The sequence below is a fragment of the Crocuta crocuta genome, unplaced genomic scaffold, assembly GCF_008692635.1.
Source record: "Crocuta crocuta isolate KB4526 unplaced genomic scaffold, BGI_CrCroc_1.0 scaffold566, whole genome shotgun sequence".
In the NCBI taxonomy this organism is placed as follows: Eukaryota; Metazoa; Chordata; class Mammalia; order Carnivora; family Hyaenidae; genus Crocuta; species Crocuta crocuta.
Window position 1 is genome coordinate 438,220 of NW_027533114.1, and position 19,294 is coordinate 457,513.

At 37.1% G+C, this 19,294-nt stretch overlaps 1 protein-coding gene across 1 annotated transcript in view; it reads left to right on the forward strand.

Moving 5' to 3' along the window:
• ADGRL3 (adhesion G protein-coupled receptor L3) overlaps window positions 1-19,294 on the forward strand; it is a 517,257-nt gene that overhangs the window by 391,721 nt on the left and 106,242 nt on the right. The window contains exons 11-14 of the mRNA XM_077746215.1: window positions 2,910-3,093; window positions 4,023-4,145; window positions 11,177-11,385; window positions 12,077-12,253. Coding sequence (XP_077602341.1) covers window positions 2,910-3,093; window positions 4,023-4,145; window positions 11,177-11,385; window positions 12,077-12,253 — 693 coding nt within the window. The remainder of the gene's footprint in view (window positions 1-2,909; window positions 3,094-4,022; window positions 4,146-11,176; window positions 11,386-12,076; window positions 12,254-19,294) is intronic.

Genomic DNA, 19,294 nt, shown 5'->3' on the forward strand with positions numbered 1-19,294 from the left:
TTTTAGTAGTTGAGTTGTGAGACGGTTTATTTATGAAGATTGCATTCTAGAAGTTGTTCCTTACAGATCTCAGTTCAGAGTGAATATTTTGTAATTATCAGAGAGGACGTGTGCTTCATTCAGTAAAGACCTCTCTTTTTCCCAAACTGGATTTGGATATCCAATTGAAGTCAACATGAGATTGTAAGTTCAGCACGCATTATGAGCCAGGCAACATAAATGCATATATATTGCCCAGCAATATAAAATGGTTATATCATTTTATGTCTGTACAGGTGACATACAGACAAGTTAATTAACTTGCCCCAAATCACACAGCTAGTGGGTGCCACAGTCCAGGTACAAACTCAGGAGATGTGGTTCCAAATCCCATATTCCAGTTTTAGCACTACAGGATTCTGCCTCCCAACCCTTGTGTTGAAATTTCCTTACATGGACACCTAAGCCATCACAATACGTGCTTTTTAAAGAAGAATAAATAAGTATTAAATTTAACCCATCCAAGTTTTAGGACTATATTTTACGTCTCTCATTTCTGTAATAAACTTGGAAATCATTTGAGCTATAATACAAAGTTTCTTTAAAGATTATACCTTGGAGCACCTGGGTGGCTCAGCAGGTTAAATGCCTGACTTCACTCAGGTCATGATCTTGCAGTTCGGGAGTTCGAGCCCCGTGTCGGACTCTGTGCTGACAGCTCAGAGCCTGGAGCCTGTTTCAGATTCTGTGTTTCCCTCTCCCTCTGCCCCTCTCCTGTTTGCACTCTGTCTCTCTTTCAAAAATAAACATTTAAAAAATAAAAAACTAAATAAAAAAGATTATAACTTATTTGGGAAGATGTGATTATTGTACTTAAAATTTCTGACTATAAAAATATTGCACTACATATATTTTTTTGGGTGTAAAACTAAGATGAATTAATAAAGGGTGCCTTTGATTTGTTACCCATTCAAACACGGTACTTTATCTAAAGCAGTCTGTTGTAAATAGGTGGCCGTTTAGAACATTTTCAGAGTTGAACACAGTTGTTTGTTTTTCTTGTTTTCATTTTCTTTTTTCCTCCTTTTGCATTATTTTAAATTAAAAAAAAAACATTAAAGGGTGGAGTAGAAATACTGCATTTATCACCAATAAAATTTTCCCTAAGGTATTGTTTAACTTAATCAGTATAAGATTATTAACCAATGTTAAGGTGGCTGCTCCTTTGAGACCAGGCATCATTTCTGTTGCATGTGGGATTTTCAGAGCATTTCCAATGAATTCAAAGGATCACCTAATCACAGAAAGAATACTTCTTTGCACTGGAGAGGTCAAGGTCCTCTGGCTTCTGAAAATACCCCAACTTTTTTTGGTTCATTTATTTCCTATGTGGCACCTCCTTTTGGCATTCTCTGTTGGCATTATCCCTATGGCAAACTTCCTGAAAAGCAGACCATTTTGTTGTGATCGGAAATGCTTTTGTCTGGCTTCTAGGTCATGCTTTAAACTCAGAACACATGACAAAACTAAGTGACAGAACTATGTGAAAACGCCCAGTCATTAAACTCATGAGAGATTTTTTGGTGTTCTTTTGTTTGTTTGTTTGCTTTAAATGATACAAAACACTCAAGTTGCTAGTAGGACTATTTTACATAAACGTCCAGTGTGATGTTGATTTTTTGGCCAGAACTTGGACTCACTGGGAAAAATATCAAGAAAAAAACAACTCTTATCAAAAGGCAAATTAGTTTTTGAAGCTGGTGTTAATTGGCAGCCAAGGTGTTTCATTATGAAGCTGAATTTTTAACAGTTGTTACTTGGTTACTATGAAAACACCAGCCAGAAGAAAACACTGCAGTGTAATGGATATTTCTTCCATCTCTCCTAATCCTTCTGCCAACATGTCAATAATGTGAGCCTTGTTTTAAAACACCCATGCGCTCCGTAGAAAGTGTCTGTGTTGGCCATTTATTCAAGTTTATTTCTCGATTAGATGCATATTTCATAATCAACTGGCCAGAGATGATCACTTTCAAACTGCAGGTGTTGTATTTTTCTATTTTGCAATTCTCTGTTTGAATGAAACCTTAAGAAGACCTTATGGGGAGAACTTTTCTTTTCCTTTGTAACCTAGACCATAAAGCTAACCACAGGTAATATATAAATTGTAACTAGGAAGATGATTCTTTTGGATGAAGCAATGAGAACTGTGGTGCTTTATCTCTGTGCGTACCTACTGCTGTTTTTTTTTAAAGGAAAAACACCTGAGGGCAACAGGTAGCAAGTTCCAACTGTTTACTTCCCTCCCTAATAGTAAACAGCATGAAGAAGGTTTTTCTTCACACATAACATATCCAAAGCCCCTGGGAGTATGTATGCTTTGATATTTTTTTTCCCATTCTGACATTTTACCAGCTGGCTAAGAACAAAATTGGTTTGCTCAGTGAATCCTGAACCTATAGGCAACCAATTTTTATATTGTCCTGTCTATAGCCATCCCTTTCATCTGTTGTGTTTAACATGTAGTTTTATGGTGATGTATAGAAAAAACTCTCTTTTTTTTTTTTTTGCGGGTGATATGATAAAAGTGTTGGTTTCAGTTACTTGCCAACGGTTCCCCAGCCAAATAATTTAATTATGTGATTATAGTCTTATTGAAGTCTTTGCCATTGATTCTAAGAAGCAAGCATGGATCTATGTTGTCCTTCAAAACAAAAGCTCATTTTTGTCTTGCCTCACAGTCTCAGCTAGGGTTTTAACAGAACAAAATAATGAATGCTTCTGCTGCAGCATGTCACAGGGGAGGCTGGGACAATACTGAACTCATGCACACCGCTGATCCTTGCTTGCTGAGCAACATGTACACCTGGATTTCTGACAGCTCTGTGAGTTCACTGGAGACCTCTGTCATTCTGTTCATCCTCTTGTAGGCAATGGTCGAGACAGTTAACAACCTCCTCCAGCCACAAGCCTCAAATGCATGGAGAGACCTGACTACAAGTGATCAACTACGTGCAGCCACCATGTTGCTGGACACTGTGGAGGAAAGCGCTTTTGTGCTGGCTGATAACCTTTTGAAGACTGACATTGTCAGGGAGAACACAGACAATATTCGTAAGTGGCCTTTGTTATACAGAAGGGCCAGAGACCCTTGTACAGCAGAAGACAGAAGAGGGAAAAAAAAAAATGTCTGGGGTAGCTCAGATAGTATGAGTGATTTTTATTTCAGTGTAGATAAGTGATTTTTTTCCCCTATAATTAGAAGGATATCACCTGCCATTGGCTTAAAAGGGTCTTAGAATCAGATTTGTTATCCTGCTTAGGACATTCCAGTATTGGATATATTAGCCTGAGATCACTCACAGTGAGATCCTTTGCTTCATATGACTGTATCTATCTGTGTATGTACTGTGCTATTTAAAATGTTACCCTCCTAATAGAATGCTTATGGATCACTTCAGTGATAATAAGAATGTCTCTGAATTATATACTATAAAGAAATCAGTCATTTAAGTGAAGGTGATAAAACAATTTTTTGTAATTGTCTTAATGGCTCATAAGGAGTGTAAATCTATTTTTATTGTGCATAAGGATGTAGCTGATAGTTTTATTTCAGATTTGATAAAGCTGTTTCAAACTTATTAGATTTAAAGATACATCAATCTTGTTATGATAGTGCAGCTCTAGATTATAAAATGATTTTTGCTTAATTCACAAAATAAAGGTATATTTTGAAAATAAACTTAAATTAAATGACAAAGTATAAGGGTTTGTGCTTCAGTTTTAAATTTAGGCTTTATAACTGATACATGTGTATTTTTATTTACCTGATTTTAATAGTTTTATTTGCTTTACTGTAAAAATAAAATACTAGAGAAATACTTTCTAAGTAAAATATTGAACTACAATAAATTTTGAGTACTATAAATTAATAGAACATTAATTTCAGTGTTTTGATTTCAGAAATATTTCAGTGATTTAAGAAGTCATCTTAGCTTTGATGTGTTTCTCAGTGAGCACTGATAACTCTTTGCCATTAACAGAATTGGAAGTTGCAAGGCTGAGCACAGAAGGAAACTTAGAAGACCTAAAATTTCCAGAAAACATGGGTCATGGAAGCACTATCCAACTTTCTGCAAATACTTTAAAACAAAATGGTCGAAACGGTAGGTTAGAGTTTATTTGTTAAGCATAATGAAATTGAACTTATCATCAGTGTCTTGTTTCTTGCGTTGGTAATTTAGATCTGCTATCCAAAAGCTCTACTTTCTTTCAGCTGTTCTCTTTCTCCTCTCATCGTCTGCGCCAGCAATTGCAATGTACATGTTCCACAAGATTCTCAATCAGATTTGGAAATTGTTCTGTTCCTTTTCAGTTGCAGTAAAATGTGAGACACTTGAATCTGAGAATTAATGAACAACATAATCCAGATATGTGACTTCTTGCTACAAAGGAGTAATTTTTCCTGAGTTGACAGATTTGGTTTATAAAATTTTTAATGGAAATTTTAACTCTAATTTTAAAATTGTGTGTCTTTTTATCCTTATTCACTTATTTTTGAAAGTGTTTCTATAATTTTCCTTTGCAATACATACAGTAAATTTAAATGTGAGAAGATGATTTTGGGGGCTCCTGGGTGACTCAACCAACTGGGCGTCCAACTTCAGCTTAAGTCATGATCTCAGTTTGTGAGTTTGAGCCCCACATCAGGTTCTGTGCTGCCAGCGCAGAGCCTACTTCAGATCTTCTGTCTCCCTCTCTCTGCCCCTCCCCTGCTTGCTATAAATAAATAAATAAATAAATACTTCAGGAAAAGGAATGGATAAATGTAGGTCAGCTTAATATGAGATTAAATTCACTGAATATAATTAGAGTTAAACTCATTGAGAAATAAGCTGTGAAAAAAATTTTAAAAGTTACAAATAAACTCAGAGACAATATGTCTCATTTGTCACTAGTATTAAATTTTAAACATTCTTTTCATTAGTATTAAATTCTTAAAACCATTCATTTTCTTTTTTTTTTTGAAGTTTATTTATTTATTTTAAGAGAGACAGAGACAGTGTGAGTGTGGGAGGGGCAGAGAGAGAGGGAGAGAGAGAATCCCAAGCAGGTTTTTCCGCACTATCAGTGCAGACCCCAACAGGGGGCTCTAACCCACAAAACCTCGAGGTCGTAACCTGAGCAGAAACCAAGAGTCCAGTGCTTAACCAGCTGAGCCACCCAGGTGCCCCTAAAAACCATTCTTTTTACAAGCTAAGTGAGATCCTCTGACCTGTTAGGTTATGATGGGAAGATGGCCTCAGGATGTAGCAAGCAGGGTGAATGATTAAAAAAGAAGAAGAACAAGAAGAAGAGGAGGGAGGAGGGGGAGGGGGAGGGGGAAGAGGAGGAAGAAGAAGGAGAAGGAGAAGAAAGAACCCATTGAATAAAGGAAAGAAAAAGAAATTATGGCTGTCATCAACTGAACACAATTATTTTTAAGTGTTGGAAATGTTATAAGACTGAGCATGTAAATCATTCTATTGCTAATTGGACTATGTGAATTTTGAGGCAGCAGTAAGATTTTCTGTGGAGCAAAATAAGATTTCTGCATTAGCCTGCTAACTGTTTTCCCTCCCTCCACTTTCCACCCCTCAATAGGCTCTCCTGTTGACAAAGGGATCCTCCTGCAATGTAAATCTGAACAGTTCACTTCCAGTTATACTTAGAATGAAATCAAATGATTTCACTAGGACACCATGGGCCCATCCCCATTTTCCTGCCTCATCTGCCCCACTTTATGTCTCTTTAAAATGCTCTCTATGATCCAGTCTAGTCTTGATTCTTTTTTTTAATTACCACCACATATAGTTATAATTTTTTTTCTTATCATGAGAACTTTTAAGATTTACCCTCTTAGCAACTTTCAAAATATACTGTACACTATTATTCATTGTAGTCACAATGCTACATATTACATCCCCATGCCATTTATTTTATAACTGGAAGTTTATACTTTTTGACCTTTTTTCACCCATTTTCCCTACCCACCACCCTATGGCAACCACCAATCTGTTCTCTATTTCTATGAATTTACTTTGTTGTGTTATTTTTTAAGATTCCACATATTAAGTGAGATCATACAGTATTTGTCTTTCTCTATCTGACATATTTCACTTAGCATAATAACCTCAAGGTCATCCATGTTATCACAAATTACAAGATGTCATTATTTTTAATGGCTGAATAATATTCCATTTTCTTTACGCATTCACTCATCAGTAGACACTTAGGTTGTTTATAGATCTTACCTCTTATAAATAATGCTGCAATGGATCTTTTTGAGTTAGTGTTTTTCTTTCCTTCAGATAAAAACCCAGAAGTGGAATTACTGGATCATATGGTAGATTTATTTTTAATTGGGGGGGAGGGTTCCGTAGTGTTTTCCATAGTGGCTGCACCCATTTATATCCCCAGCAACAGTGCACAAGAATTCTCTTGTTTAGTCTTGATTCTGTTTCTTGAATATACCAAGAGTATTTCTGTATATGATTTTTGCATTTTTTATTTTCTTCCTGGAATGCAATTTATACATTTTTTTAATTTAGAACCTTCTCTAATATCTCAGTATAAATCTACCTCTTTAGGAAGGGAAGTTTTCCTCTGTCTCCCTGAAGGTATACCACTCTTTACTTTTTCTAAATTTATTTTCAGTGTTTTATTTGAATTCTAATTACTTAACATGGAGTGAAATGTTGGTTTCAAGAGCAGAATTCAGTGGTGCATCACCTACATATAACACCCAGTGCTAAACAAGTGGTGCCCTTGCTTACAAGTGGTGCCTTCCTTAGTACCCATCACCCATCTAACACATCCCCCACCCACCTCCCATCAACCCTCAGTTTGTTTTCTATCATTAAGATTCTCTTATGATTTGTTTCCCTTGCTGTCTCTCTCTTTTTTCCTCTCCCATATGTTTATCCGTTTTATTTTTATTTTTTATTTTATTTTTTTAAATGTTTATTTATTCTTAAGGGAGAGAAAGAGTATGAATGGGGGAGGGACAGCAAGAAGGAGACAGAATCCAAAGCAGGCTCCAGGCTCCAAGCTGTCAGCACAGAGCCTGACACAGGGCTGAAACTCATGAGCCATGAATCATGACCTGAGCCAAAGTTGGACGTTTAACTGACTAAGCCACCCAGGTGTCCCTCTCTGTTTGTTTTTAAATTCCGCATGTGAGTGAAATCATTTGGTATTTGTTTTTCTCTGACTTATTTTGCTTGGCATCATACATTCAAGCTCCATCCACGTCATTGCAAATGGCAAGAGTTCACATCGTTGCTAATGGCAAGTGTGGGAAACGGAGCAGTGTCGCGACCACAGGTGCATACCCACTCAGGGTCCGAGATCTCTGAGAAAACTCGAGATTGCAGGGTTGAAAACAACCTGAGAGGACTTGAGTGAAATGCCCTTGGAATTTGGCCTGTTCCTTAGTACACAGATAAGGATGCTTTGCTTAAGGGAAGCCAGCAGTAAATAGCACAGTGTGTTCACTCCCCTCTTTGTATTTCATCCTGCCAAAAAGACTCCTATCATAGCTTGTTTTTCTTCTGAGACAACTCCTACATGGTGTTTGTGTACTGCAGCTTTACCAGCTGTACGTTGTTGCCGTACTTCACTAAGCTTTTGTAGTTATTCATAGTTTATTCATATCTCTGTGAAGGTATATATATATGAAGATGCATAATAAAGTTCTGGACCTTGAGCTGTTGGCTCAGGGTTCCCTGTGCCCCGTATACTGTCATCTCTTTTTCACACCTCCTTCACTGTCCCCTATCCTTTGAGATCGACAGCAAGAGTTCATTCCTTTTGATGCCTGGGTAATATACACATACACAAATACTACATCTTTTTTATCCATTTGTCAGTCAGTGGACACTTGGGCATTACTCTTTCATAATTGCTCTTTCCCCATTAGCTAGTTTATACTAATACTTCTTCACAGTGGGTATTCACTTTCTATTATATGAAATTTTATTATTTTTTTCAGTTGCCTATTTATCATCTGACTTTCCCTCTATACAGTAAGCTCCTTTTCTTACCTGCTCACTGATATAACCCTAGTGCCCATCTCTCATGGATCAACTGTCTAAGAATGTATCAAATAAATGTATGAGCTTTCAGATATAAAGCTAATGACAATTAAAATATGACTAGATTAGTTATATTATGTTTTGTGCTCATTTGTTTACTAAAGATAGGGGTGTGTGTGTGTGTGTTTTAGATCATATTTAAGCATTAATTTTGGAGTGGAGAATCTGTAACAATTATATGTAGCCAAATGCATTGGTAAAACAAGGCAGGATGTCGACATGACAGTGTCCCACAAGTGGAAATTGGTAGGAATTATCAACCACTTATATACCAGTTAAAATATAAGTTGTTATCTCAACAAGAAAAATACATAGATGTTCTTAAGTATAGCCTTGCAAAATTTAGTGTTTTTGTATTGAATCTCAAGGAAAAGTAAAATTTGATGCTGTGTTATAACAGACAAGAAGTATTTAAGGAATTGCTGTTGTTTGCTAAATACCATGTTAACAGATATGGGTTGGAATTTTAAGAATTCACCTTTCCTTTATATAGGTCTTATCATAATCTCTTTGCTGACTTACTGAAAGGATAATAGATATTTCATAGAATTGGATAAATTCTATGGCCCAGAGAATAAGGGTGAAAATCAGGGTGAAATTGGAGAAATCAGGCCCAGAGAACTTATAAGAGCAAGGAGGCTGACAGCAGCCTATATCTTCACACACAATCATTGCTGTGAGATGTCACTGCTGCCACAGGTGAAGGACAAGTGAAGGGTGCCTGGTGCTCCACCTCCTGCTTCCTTGTGTCACTAGCTCCTCATCTGAAGTCAGAGACTAGTGCATCTGATGGGAGGCATCTAGCTGAGATGCCCAGGGTAACTTCTTTGCAAGACAGGCTGGGAAAACAAATATACATCCATTTTGTGTCTGTAAATCCCTAATAGTAGGGAATTTTCCAAACATGGGAGCATTGTGTAGATGTTGGACAGCCCCCTCCCTCCTCAAAAGAAATAATTTTTTTTTTGTTTTTATTCTCACCTGACTCTAAGATTCAGGGATAAGGACAGAGATACCCTCATATTAGTAACCACAGTAATCAGGACAGTGCCTGGCTCTTGGTGAACTGAAATGAATTCATACTGGAAGTAAGACCTAGGGCTTGACTTATTTTAAGAAAGAAATCCATATGGGGAGTACCCGGGTGGCTTAGTCGGTTAAGCATTCAACTCTTGATTTCAGCTCAGATCATGATCTCAGTGTTCATGAGATCAAACCCCACATCAGGCTCTGCACTGACAGCACGGAGCCTGCTGAGGATTCTCTCTTTTCCTCTCTCTCTGCCCCTCCCCTGTTTGCATGCACACACTCTCTCAAAAATAAGCATTAAAAAAAAGAAAGAAAATGATATGATTAAAAAAACATGTTAAAAGAAAGTTCATTTTACAGAAGATTGTATGGAAGAAATAGTCATAAGGGAAAAAGATAAGGTGAAAGGATATATGGAGAAGATGACCTTGAAAGAACATGGTAATTGGGTTTTAAGACAGATAAGGATTTTGAATTCTTGTTTGTTTGTTTTATTGCATTTGAGATATAATTTACGTATAATAAAATGCATATACCTTAAGTATGCAGCTTGATGAATTTGATAATTATACATTCTTTGTACATTACATAAAATTGTTCATTACATAAAATAAGATACAAATCTCTTCTATTACTGAGAAATTATTACCTCTTTCCAGTCTTCTTACCCTTTCTCCCCATCTGATGAAACTATTCTCTTCTCACTCTTATCTCTATAGACAGATTTTGCCTGTACTTAGACTTTCTGTAACTGGAATCAGATAGAATGTACTCTTTTCTGTCTGTATTTTTTAACTGAACACAATATTTTTGGGATTCTGTCATCATGCTCTAGTAGTGTTTGTTCTTTGCTCTATCAGTAGTTCCTTATTGATGCATAGTATAATGTATTATATTAATATGCCATCATTTGTCTATTGATAAATTTTTGTGTAATTTCCATTGAAGGAATAGTATGAATAAGGATGCTATTAACAATCTCATACAAGTTTTTTTTTTCTTTGTCAATATATATTTTCACTTACCTAGGACGGGTAGATGTTTAACTTTGTAAGAAATCACCATTTTCCAAATATATTTTCCATTGGCCTCAGCAGTGTCTAGGAGCTCTAGTTGTTCTACATCCTTATCAATATTAGTGTGATCAGTCATTTTGATTTTAAAAATTCTAGTGGGAATGAAATGGCATCTCAATGTGATCCTTCATTTTTATTTCAATAATTACTGATGATGCTGATAACATTTCATATTTTTTCTAACATATGCGTTTATGTCATTTGTCACTTCCAAGTGTTATTCTTCTTTTGTTGATTGGAAGAGATGGTATACAGAGTCATGAGTTTCACATATACTATTGTCTATGCTGTATTTAAATAGATACATTTTTAAATTTTATGAAGTACAGTTTACCATTTTTTGTATTTTATGGTTAATATTTTTTGGGTCCTATCCAAGTCATCATTGCCTACTCCAAGATCACGAAGATCCTATATTTTGTCCCAGAAGCTTCATGGTTTTTATGTTGAGGTCTATGATCTATCTTTAAGTTTTGAGTATGGAGTGAGGTGGGATAGGCATTTGTTTTTTAAATACCAACTGAAGTTTTTTCAGTATGATTTGACATTTCTTTTCTCATAAATGACGGCACTTTAGATAAAATGAATATATAATTTTGTTGTGAATGAATACTGTATGGATTTTATTGTAATTTTTTAAAATATTTTTTAATATTTTATTTATTTCTGAGAGACAGAGAGAGAGAGAGTGAGCAGGGGAGGGTCAGGGAAAGAGGAAGAAACAGAATCCAAAACAGCCTCCAGGCTCTGAGCTAGCTGTCAGCACAGAGCCCCACTCAGGGCTCGAACCCACAAACCGTGAGATCATGACCTGAGCTGAAGTCAGATGCTTAACCAACTGAGCCACCCAGACACTCCGTGGATTTGATTATAATTAGAACTATCTATATTAAATGGAATGTACAAAGTAATCAGAGTTTCTCCCCAACTTATAATTCACATTTTCATTTATTTCAGGAGAAATCAGAGTGGCCTTTGTCCTGTATAACAACTTGGGTCCTTATTTGTCGACGGAAAATGCCAGCATGAAGTTGGGAACAGAGGCTATGTCTACCAATCATTCTGTTATTGTCAATTCCCCCGTTATTACAGCAGCAATAAACAAAGAGTTCAGCAATAAAGTTTATTTAGCTGATCCTGTGGTGTTCACTGTTAAACATATTAAGGTAAGAAAATGGTATGTTAAGTTCAGTTGTTACAGCATGAACATGAAATATATTAATTTTCCCTTAAATTTTTTCCAATTATTTGACAGGTAAACAATTCATTATCTATAAAATGATAGTAATGATCTTTTTTTTTTTTCAGAAATGAGGGAGGATAGTAATTCTTGAATATGTAAATGCTTCTGGTAAAAATATTTGTAGATGGATTTATAAATGTGTCTCCATAATTAAAAAGAACTAGCAGTATATTTAGTGGAATGGGACATGGCTTCACATATGATGTTACAAGTAATTATATCTTTATACAAAGATATATTTTTATGTATCTACAAAGATTATATTGTAAATTGAACAAAGATTTCTAAGACCATCTTTTCAGAAGTTGATTGTTTAAATTCTTTATAATGTACTTCACTTTGAAATTAGTTGAAGGCATTCTGTGACATTGATACCAGCATTCCAACAATATTAATTTTTTAAAAAGTAAAGTAAACTTACCTCTAATCAGAGGAAATAAACAACATATAGTCAGATTTGCTTAGGCTTGATGAGGCCCACTTACTATGAAAACACTGGTATACATCTCCACAAAAGTTGGGACAGAGGATAAATGTGTGTTAGATGTAAAGATATTGCCTATACATGATCATAAAGTAGTTATCAGCCTTATTGATTTTTTTTTCCTCTGTAGCAGTCCGAGGAGAATTTCAACCCTAACTGTTCATTTTGGAGCTACTCCAAGCGCACAATGACAGGCTACTGGTCAACACAAGGCTGTCGGCTCCTAACAACAAATAAGACACATACTACATGCTCTTGTAACCACTTAACCAATTTTGCAGTACTGATGGCACATGTGGAAGTTAAGGTAAGATACATACCATAAATTAAAGATGTCTAAGCATATGGTCAGGATACCATTGTAAAAATCCCTAACTCCATGAACCAGTCTCACTCAAAGGTTTTCCATTCTATTCAGAAACTCTCTGTGGTTCAACCCATATCCTCCTGGATGATTCAAAGAATCCTTTTCTTATTGTATTATCAACATAGTTTATAAAATTGAAGTTCACTTATAAAATCAAACTGTGCTTATAAAATCCCCTTAGTCTCATCTGCTCTTACTTTGTATGAATAAATGAGATCTCATGAACAAAAACAAACTAGGACCCCAGGATCTGGTAAGTTGAAAACTAAGAATGCAGAAGATTAACTACCAAAATGACTCTTGGGAAAACAGCCATTGGCACAATAAACAATGCCTAGTAATGCAAAAGGCTTAGAAAATTCTAATATAATGGGTTTTGTCCATTCAAGAAAACCCTAAAGCCCTATTCTAAGGAAAAAATCTAGGTGATAGGTAGTTTCCAAAGTCAGAAACATACTAAGTTGGCAGTATCAGTCTCCTCCTGGCATGATGTTGGCTATAATAGGGGACATGAAGAGGATTTAAATTCAGATATACTTAGGACATAAAAATACAAAGGGTTTATTAGATTGGTTGTAGAGATTGATTGGTTAGTAACAAGAAATTATATATTTATAGTTTCTCTTCTCATCTCCCCGATGTCAATAAAGAGAAAGGAAAGATTACTCTCCAACATGTTTTCAAAGATAAAAACTCTGGCAAAGGTTTTATCTACTCGATGTCATTTTTCCAAATGACTTCATCCAAAATTTTCTTTGTCACTGTTGAATTTAGAGATAGTATAGGTATCCCAGAAGGAGACCACATCCGAACCCTGTTAGCATCTTGAAACTAAATTACCTTAGCTGTGTTAGCACAGTTCAAATTTTGGTCTTTAAAGGACTATATGCACTACCTTGTCAAAGCGTCACGAATTGATCTAGTTTAGCAGGACTGGCTGTACTGACAGATGTTAGATTTAAACCTGCAGTGTGTGAGGGTGGCTCTGGGATTCCATTTTTTCCATTTAGGGAATAAATTCAAACACAGAGAAATGGATCACATTTGAAACAATATCAAAATATGATTTTTTGCTCAAGGCTTTGCATAGCAACCTCTACTCGATCCATTATGCAAGAATTCTGACTATGACCATTATTGTACATCAACAAGAGATAAAATAAATGCAATTCAATATTTTCCTTCAGCAATCAGTCACACAGCCTGTAAGCCTTGGTTTTCAGTACCATAGTCTCTCGTGATTGCCAGTCAGCCTCATTTTTATCTCACAGCATGCCTTTGGCACATGAAAAACAGAAAACAAGCAGTCTTATCAACACTACAAGTCCCAAAGAAATACACTAACCAAACTTACATTAGACTAGTTTCTAAAACAGAACACCAATGTATTCGGACACAGTGAGAACTACAGCAGCCAGTTGGAATAGATATTTATTGTTTGGTTGTCCGTCATTTTCTAACTCCACAGGAAAATATATGAAGGAAACGAAATTATATTGGGTAGTTTTGTTTGATGAGCTTGGGAAGAGAGCAGGATGAGTTGGCTGAGTAATCTCTTAGCCGTTGCCGTTAAGCTGTGGCCCCCTGATGCACGAGTACCCTGATTCATTCCAGGCTCTACCTGTATGCTATACATGCTGCTCTTACCTATCGTCTGTGTGATCTTTGTTGTTTATTCAGCACTTCTTTTTTTTTAAATCAACATTTTGAACATTTAAGTAAAGGTACTGACATGTTGGCTGCTACATAGGAAGCTCCCAGTAAATGTAAGTTCCTGTTTCCCCTTTGTAGAGATGATTTTTGCTCCAGCATTCCACGGAAGCTTCTGGCCCTCAAGGAATTCACATTTTTGATGAGGGGAGGGAGGGAGCAAAGGGCAGAGAAGTGAAGGTGCAGCTATACTTTTGCTAAGTATTTTAATTGGGATCTCCACTGTGATTTTGCAATGCAGAGGAGGGTCATCTACTAAGGCAGGGCTGCTCAGAAAAGGTTTATCAAAAAAGGACTCTGTTCTGAAGGATGAGTAGGATGTATTTAATAAGGCAACCTGAGGAGAATTTGCACTAACCACCTTCTTGCAACACTCTCTTCACTTTGCCTTGGGTATACCCCTCCCTCTTGTTTCTTTCCTTCCTCAGCAGCTGGTCATTCTTAAATTCCTTTGCTGGTTCCTCCTCATCTCCCTGACCTCTCCTTGTTGCTCTGGCCCAAAGTGTTAGATCTAGAATAGGCATTATCTATTTTTTGTCCCTAGATTATCTCAAATACTCATTTGGTTCTAAAATCTTACAATTCCCAGATTTCTGTCTCCATTTGTTAACTCCAGACTTCTACATTCAGCTGCTCTCTTATTATATCCACTTAGGCCTCTAATAAGTGTCTCAATTCTAGAAATACACTTCTGGTATTCTCCCATCTGAGCCTTCTTCTTAGTAAAGGGCTGCTCTGCCCTTACAGGTGTTCAGGCCATGAGCCATGAACCATCCTTGTTCATCCTTTGTTTCTTTTTGTTCAAACCGCACACCCACCCTATGAACATATCCTGCAAGATCCAGGATGTGACTGATTCTCAGCATCTTTACCACTACCACCTAGGTTCCAGCCACTGTCATCTATCCTTCAAATTCTAGTTACAGCCCCTTCATTGGTCTCCCTGCTCCCCTCCATGCCCCCTCTTAAATTTATTCTCAGTATAGTTTCCAGAAGGATACTCTTAACATGTGAGTCAGACCTCACTCTTGTCTGATTCATTTTCAAAAATCAGTTCTGTACACCCTTTAAAGTGCAAATCAGGTACTTCATATCTTTGATTGAATTTGAATGACTCCTTATCTCAAGAAGAGCAAATCCCAAATTCTGGCCTCTTTAGCATCTCTTGACCTTTTTTTGTACTACTCTGCCTCTTATTCTCTTGGATTCAGACATGACAGGCCTCCTTGCCTTTCCACAAACACATGAGGTATTACTTAGACCTGAAAGTCTGCCCCCTCTTCTTACCCACCCAAATAGCCACATACCCAACTTCCTCAACTCCTATAAATCTGTGCTTCACTGTCACCTTTACAAAGAGGTTCACCCTGTCCACGCTATTTAAAATTTCATATTACTCTACACCCTCCCAATACTGTAAGGAATAAATAAGGCAATACAGTTCCCCGGCCTCAGAGAAGTCATAGTTTATCAAGGGAAAGAAGGACTAAGACTGATTTTTGAATGGGGTGGTAGGAAAGATTCATATTTTTTTTCCTTGAGAGAGAGTGGGGGAGGGGCCCAGGGAGAAGGAGAGAGAGTCTAAAGCAGCCTCCACAGCCAGCTCCCCCAGCTTGGAGCTCTATAAGGGGCTTGATCTCACCACTGAGGAGCGAGATCTCGCAACCATGAGATCATGATCTTAGCCAGAATCAAGAGTTGTATGCTTAACCAACGGAGCCACCCATGTGCCCTGATTTTGTAATTTTAAAGAAGTAAAAGTCAACTGAATAAGTCTGAAGATCTAAGTGGACTTAAAAAGCCATTCATGAATCAGGTAGTGTCCTATCTAACAAGTTGAGAGGAAATCTGATGATTTGTACAAAATACAAGGCTTTCACAGGAGAGGATGGGACAAGGAAGTTATTAGCAAAATAAAGGAAAGGACTGTTTCAGGCAAGGTCACCTTCCCTTAGGGGGAAGAGCAAGAGTCTTATTAGGTGGAATTACTTCATCTTTGGGTGGTGGGGGTGGTAGAGGGCCAATGTAAGAGATTACCACATGGGTACTTACCAGAAATTCCTAACTGGCTAAGACTTCTATTTCTTAGGGTAGGTTGAAACTGCAATTAGGGTTAGGCATTGAGCCCCAGTTTGGTGATTTAGCCTAAATGATGCCATTTGGGGCCTGTGGTTTTCTTTTCAACAATAGCTAGGTCAATTAAGACAGGTTAAAAAAGGAAGGGGATGCTTCTACCATAGGGTGGCAGTCTTGCCAGTTATCTATTTGTGAGTTTACTTCTTTGTCTATTGTTTACTCTGATTCGATTGTAACAAATGCTTTAAAATAAGGTTGACAATTTATGTCACCTATAGCTCCTTCCTCTACTTAAATTGTGATTCTTTGGGAGATAATAAAAAAAAAAACTTTCTGGGCACCTGGATGGCTCAGTTGGTTGAACATAAACTTCAGCTCAGGTCATGATCTCATGGTTCATGAATTCAAGCCTCACATTGGGCTCTGTGCTATCTGTGCAGAGCCTGCTTTGGATCTTCTGTCCCCCCACCCCCATTTGCACGCTGTCTCTCAAAGCTATATAAATGTTATATTTAACTTTATATTAAAAAATTGATAACCTTTTGGCACCAAGAGTTATTCTTGGACTTTCTTAGTGAACCATTTTATAATGATGTACTTCCTTCATAGATTTCCTAACGTTTGAGATTATTATAAACAGCTAGTATGCTGTTTTATTGTCTACCTGCCTCACTAGACAGTAGTGTGGTATTAAGGGCAGAGAGAAGTGAGAGAGTCAGCTGTGCAGATCATCTGGGGAAAGACTGTTCCAGGCACATGGGACAAGAACAATATCCTGAACCTAGGGTGATTCTGATGTGTTTGAGGAACTTCAAAAAGAACGGTGTAGTTGAGTGGAAAGAGTAATAGAGAGAGTGCATTAGTGGAAAAAGTCAAAGGGTCTAGAATGGAAAGTTTTGTAGGACCTTGGAATCACTTTGTGTGTAGGTTTTACTCAAAGTGCAATGGAAAACTGCAGGAGAGTTTTGAGCATATGTTACATATGTAATATATTAAATACTTTGCATCTACACATTTGAAATATATATATATTTTTAATGTTTACTCATTTCTCAGAGAGAGAGAGGAGAGAGACAGTGTGAGTAGGGGAGGGCCAGGGAGAGAGGGAGATGCAGAATCTGAGACAGGCTCCAGGCTCTGAGCTAGCTGTCAGCACAGAGCCTGACGCGGGGCTTGAGCCCACGAACCGTGAGATCATGACCTGAGCCGAAGTCGGACGCTTAACCGACTGAGCCACCCAGGCACCTCTGAAATATATTTATTAAAAAGGAAACTTCAGCCATGTCCAAACCTTAAATGATACATACATACTTCCGTAAAGTATGGGTTAGTCTTTGCACTGAGGAATATATATTTGGCAAGGTAGCTTATCTCTATGTCTCTTTTAGCTCCTCTGAATTTTAAGTTCCTTAAAATCAGTTACTGTGTTTATTCTGGCATCCAACATACCTAGAACTAAGTGTGTACCAATTTGTGATTTTCTAGAACTCATTATATTTTTTGTCCAGGCATTAATTTGTCCAAGATAATTTGTCCAAGAAGGAACACATCCCTTTTAGTTAATAAAAGAATGACACCACCACCTTCCTCAATGACCCATTCCCCTTCCTCTGTACTGGATACTTGCAAACACACATCTTTCAATGTCCTAGGTCAGAGAGAATATTTACAATTTCATATCACTTGTGAGCAGGAGGCAGAGGAGACATTTCAAAATATAAGTGAGTGTGAGGAGAGAATTTTCTTCTCACCACCATGGCTCCCAGACCACATGACTTCAACTCTAATGCTCCTTTGAATAAATAAGGAATGAAGGGTGCTGCCTCCCTGTCACTACCCTGTAATCTACACTGGATCACCCATTGCCTATAGTCTTTTTTGTTTGACTTCTGATGAAGATGCTTTGAAAGGGGAAATTATTAGAAGAAGCAGAAAGTTCTATGGATTCTTCCCTCTATCTCTGTACAGGATAGGGAGGAATAGAAGAAAGGTAACCTACCTGGTAATAGCAAGGATACTTTCTCGCATATGCATTTGAATAGAGGAATTGGCAACTAGCTCTGGTCAAACATCTTAAGTTTGTGAAAGGAGGAGATACATCCAAAATTAGCTACTTATAGAGAGAGAACAGCTGAAATTATGGAATTGAAGAAAAATAAACCATTAAAAATTATTCTTTCTTTTCTTAAAAAAGTTTATTTATTGATTTTGAGAGAAAGAGCACAGCAGGGGAGGGGCAGAAAGAAAGGAAAGAGAGAATGCCATCAGCACTTTTTATTAAAAAGTTGAAGAGGACCTGGGTGGCTCAGTAAGTTAAGTGTCTGACTCCTGATCTCAGATCAGTCATTTTCTCACAATTCGTGGGATGAAGCCCTGCATCAGGCTCTGTGCTGAGCATGGAGCCTGCTTGAAATTTTCTCTCTCCCTCTCTCTCTGTTCCCCCCACCCATTTTCTCTCTCTCTCTCAAAATAAATACATAAACTTTTTTTTAATCGAAAGACTGGTACAATAAATAATATATACCATATTTCTGAATTTACATTTAAATTTTTACCACACTTGACTGTCACTTTACTGTATATGTATATGCATATATATTTAGCTGTAGTTTGATTTTTCAAAAGTAAATTACTGACTTTATAATACATAATTCCTAAGTCCTCCAGCAAATATGTTTTATGAACACAGACCTTCTCGCTGTACTATTAATACACGCAAGAAATTTAACACTGATAAAGTACTACCTGCTAGTACAGAATCCATTAACAAATTTTTCCAATACTTCTAAAAATGTTATTTAGCCTTTGATTTTCCATGTAGCACCCAATTAAGAATCACACATTGTGGGGCGCCTGGGTGGCTTAGTCAGTTAAGGGTCCGACTTTCGCTTAGGTCATGATCTCGTGTTTCGTGGGTTCAAGCCCCTGACTGCTAGCTCAGAGCCTGGAGCCTATTTCAGAGTCTGTATCTCCCTCTCTCTGACCCTCCCCTGCTCACATTGTCTCTCTCTCTCTCTCTCTCTCTCTCTCCTAGAAATAAATAAAAATATAAAGAATCACACATTACCTTTAGTTGCCACATCTATTTAGCCTTCTTTAATGTAGAAGTTATCCTACCTGTTTTTGTCTTTCATGAAAAGGACATTTGGTAGAATCCAGGCCATGTGTCCTGTAGAATGTTCCACAATTTCAATC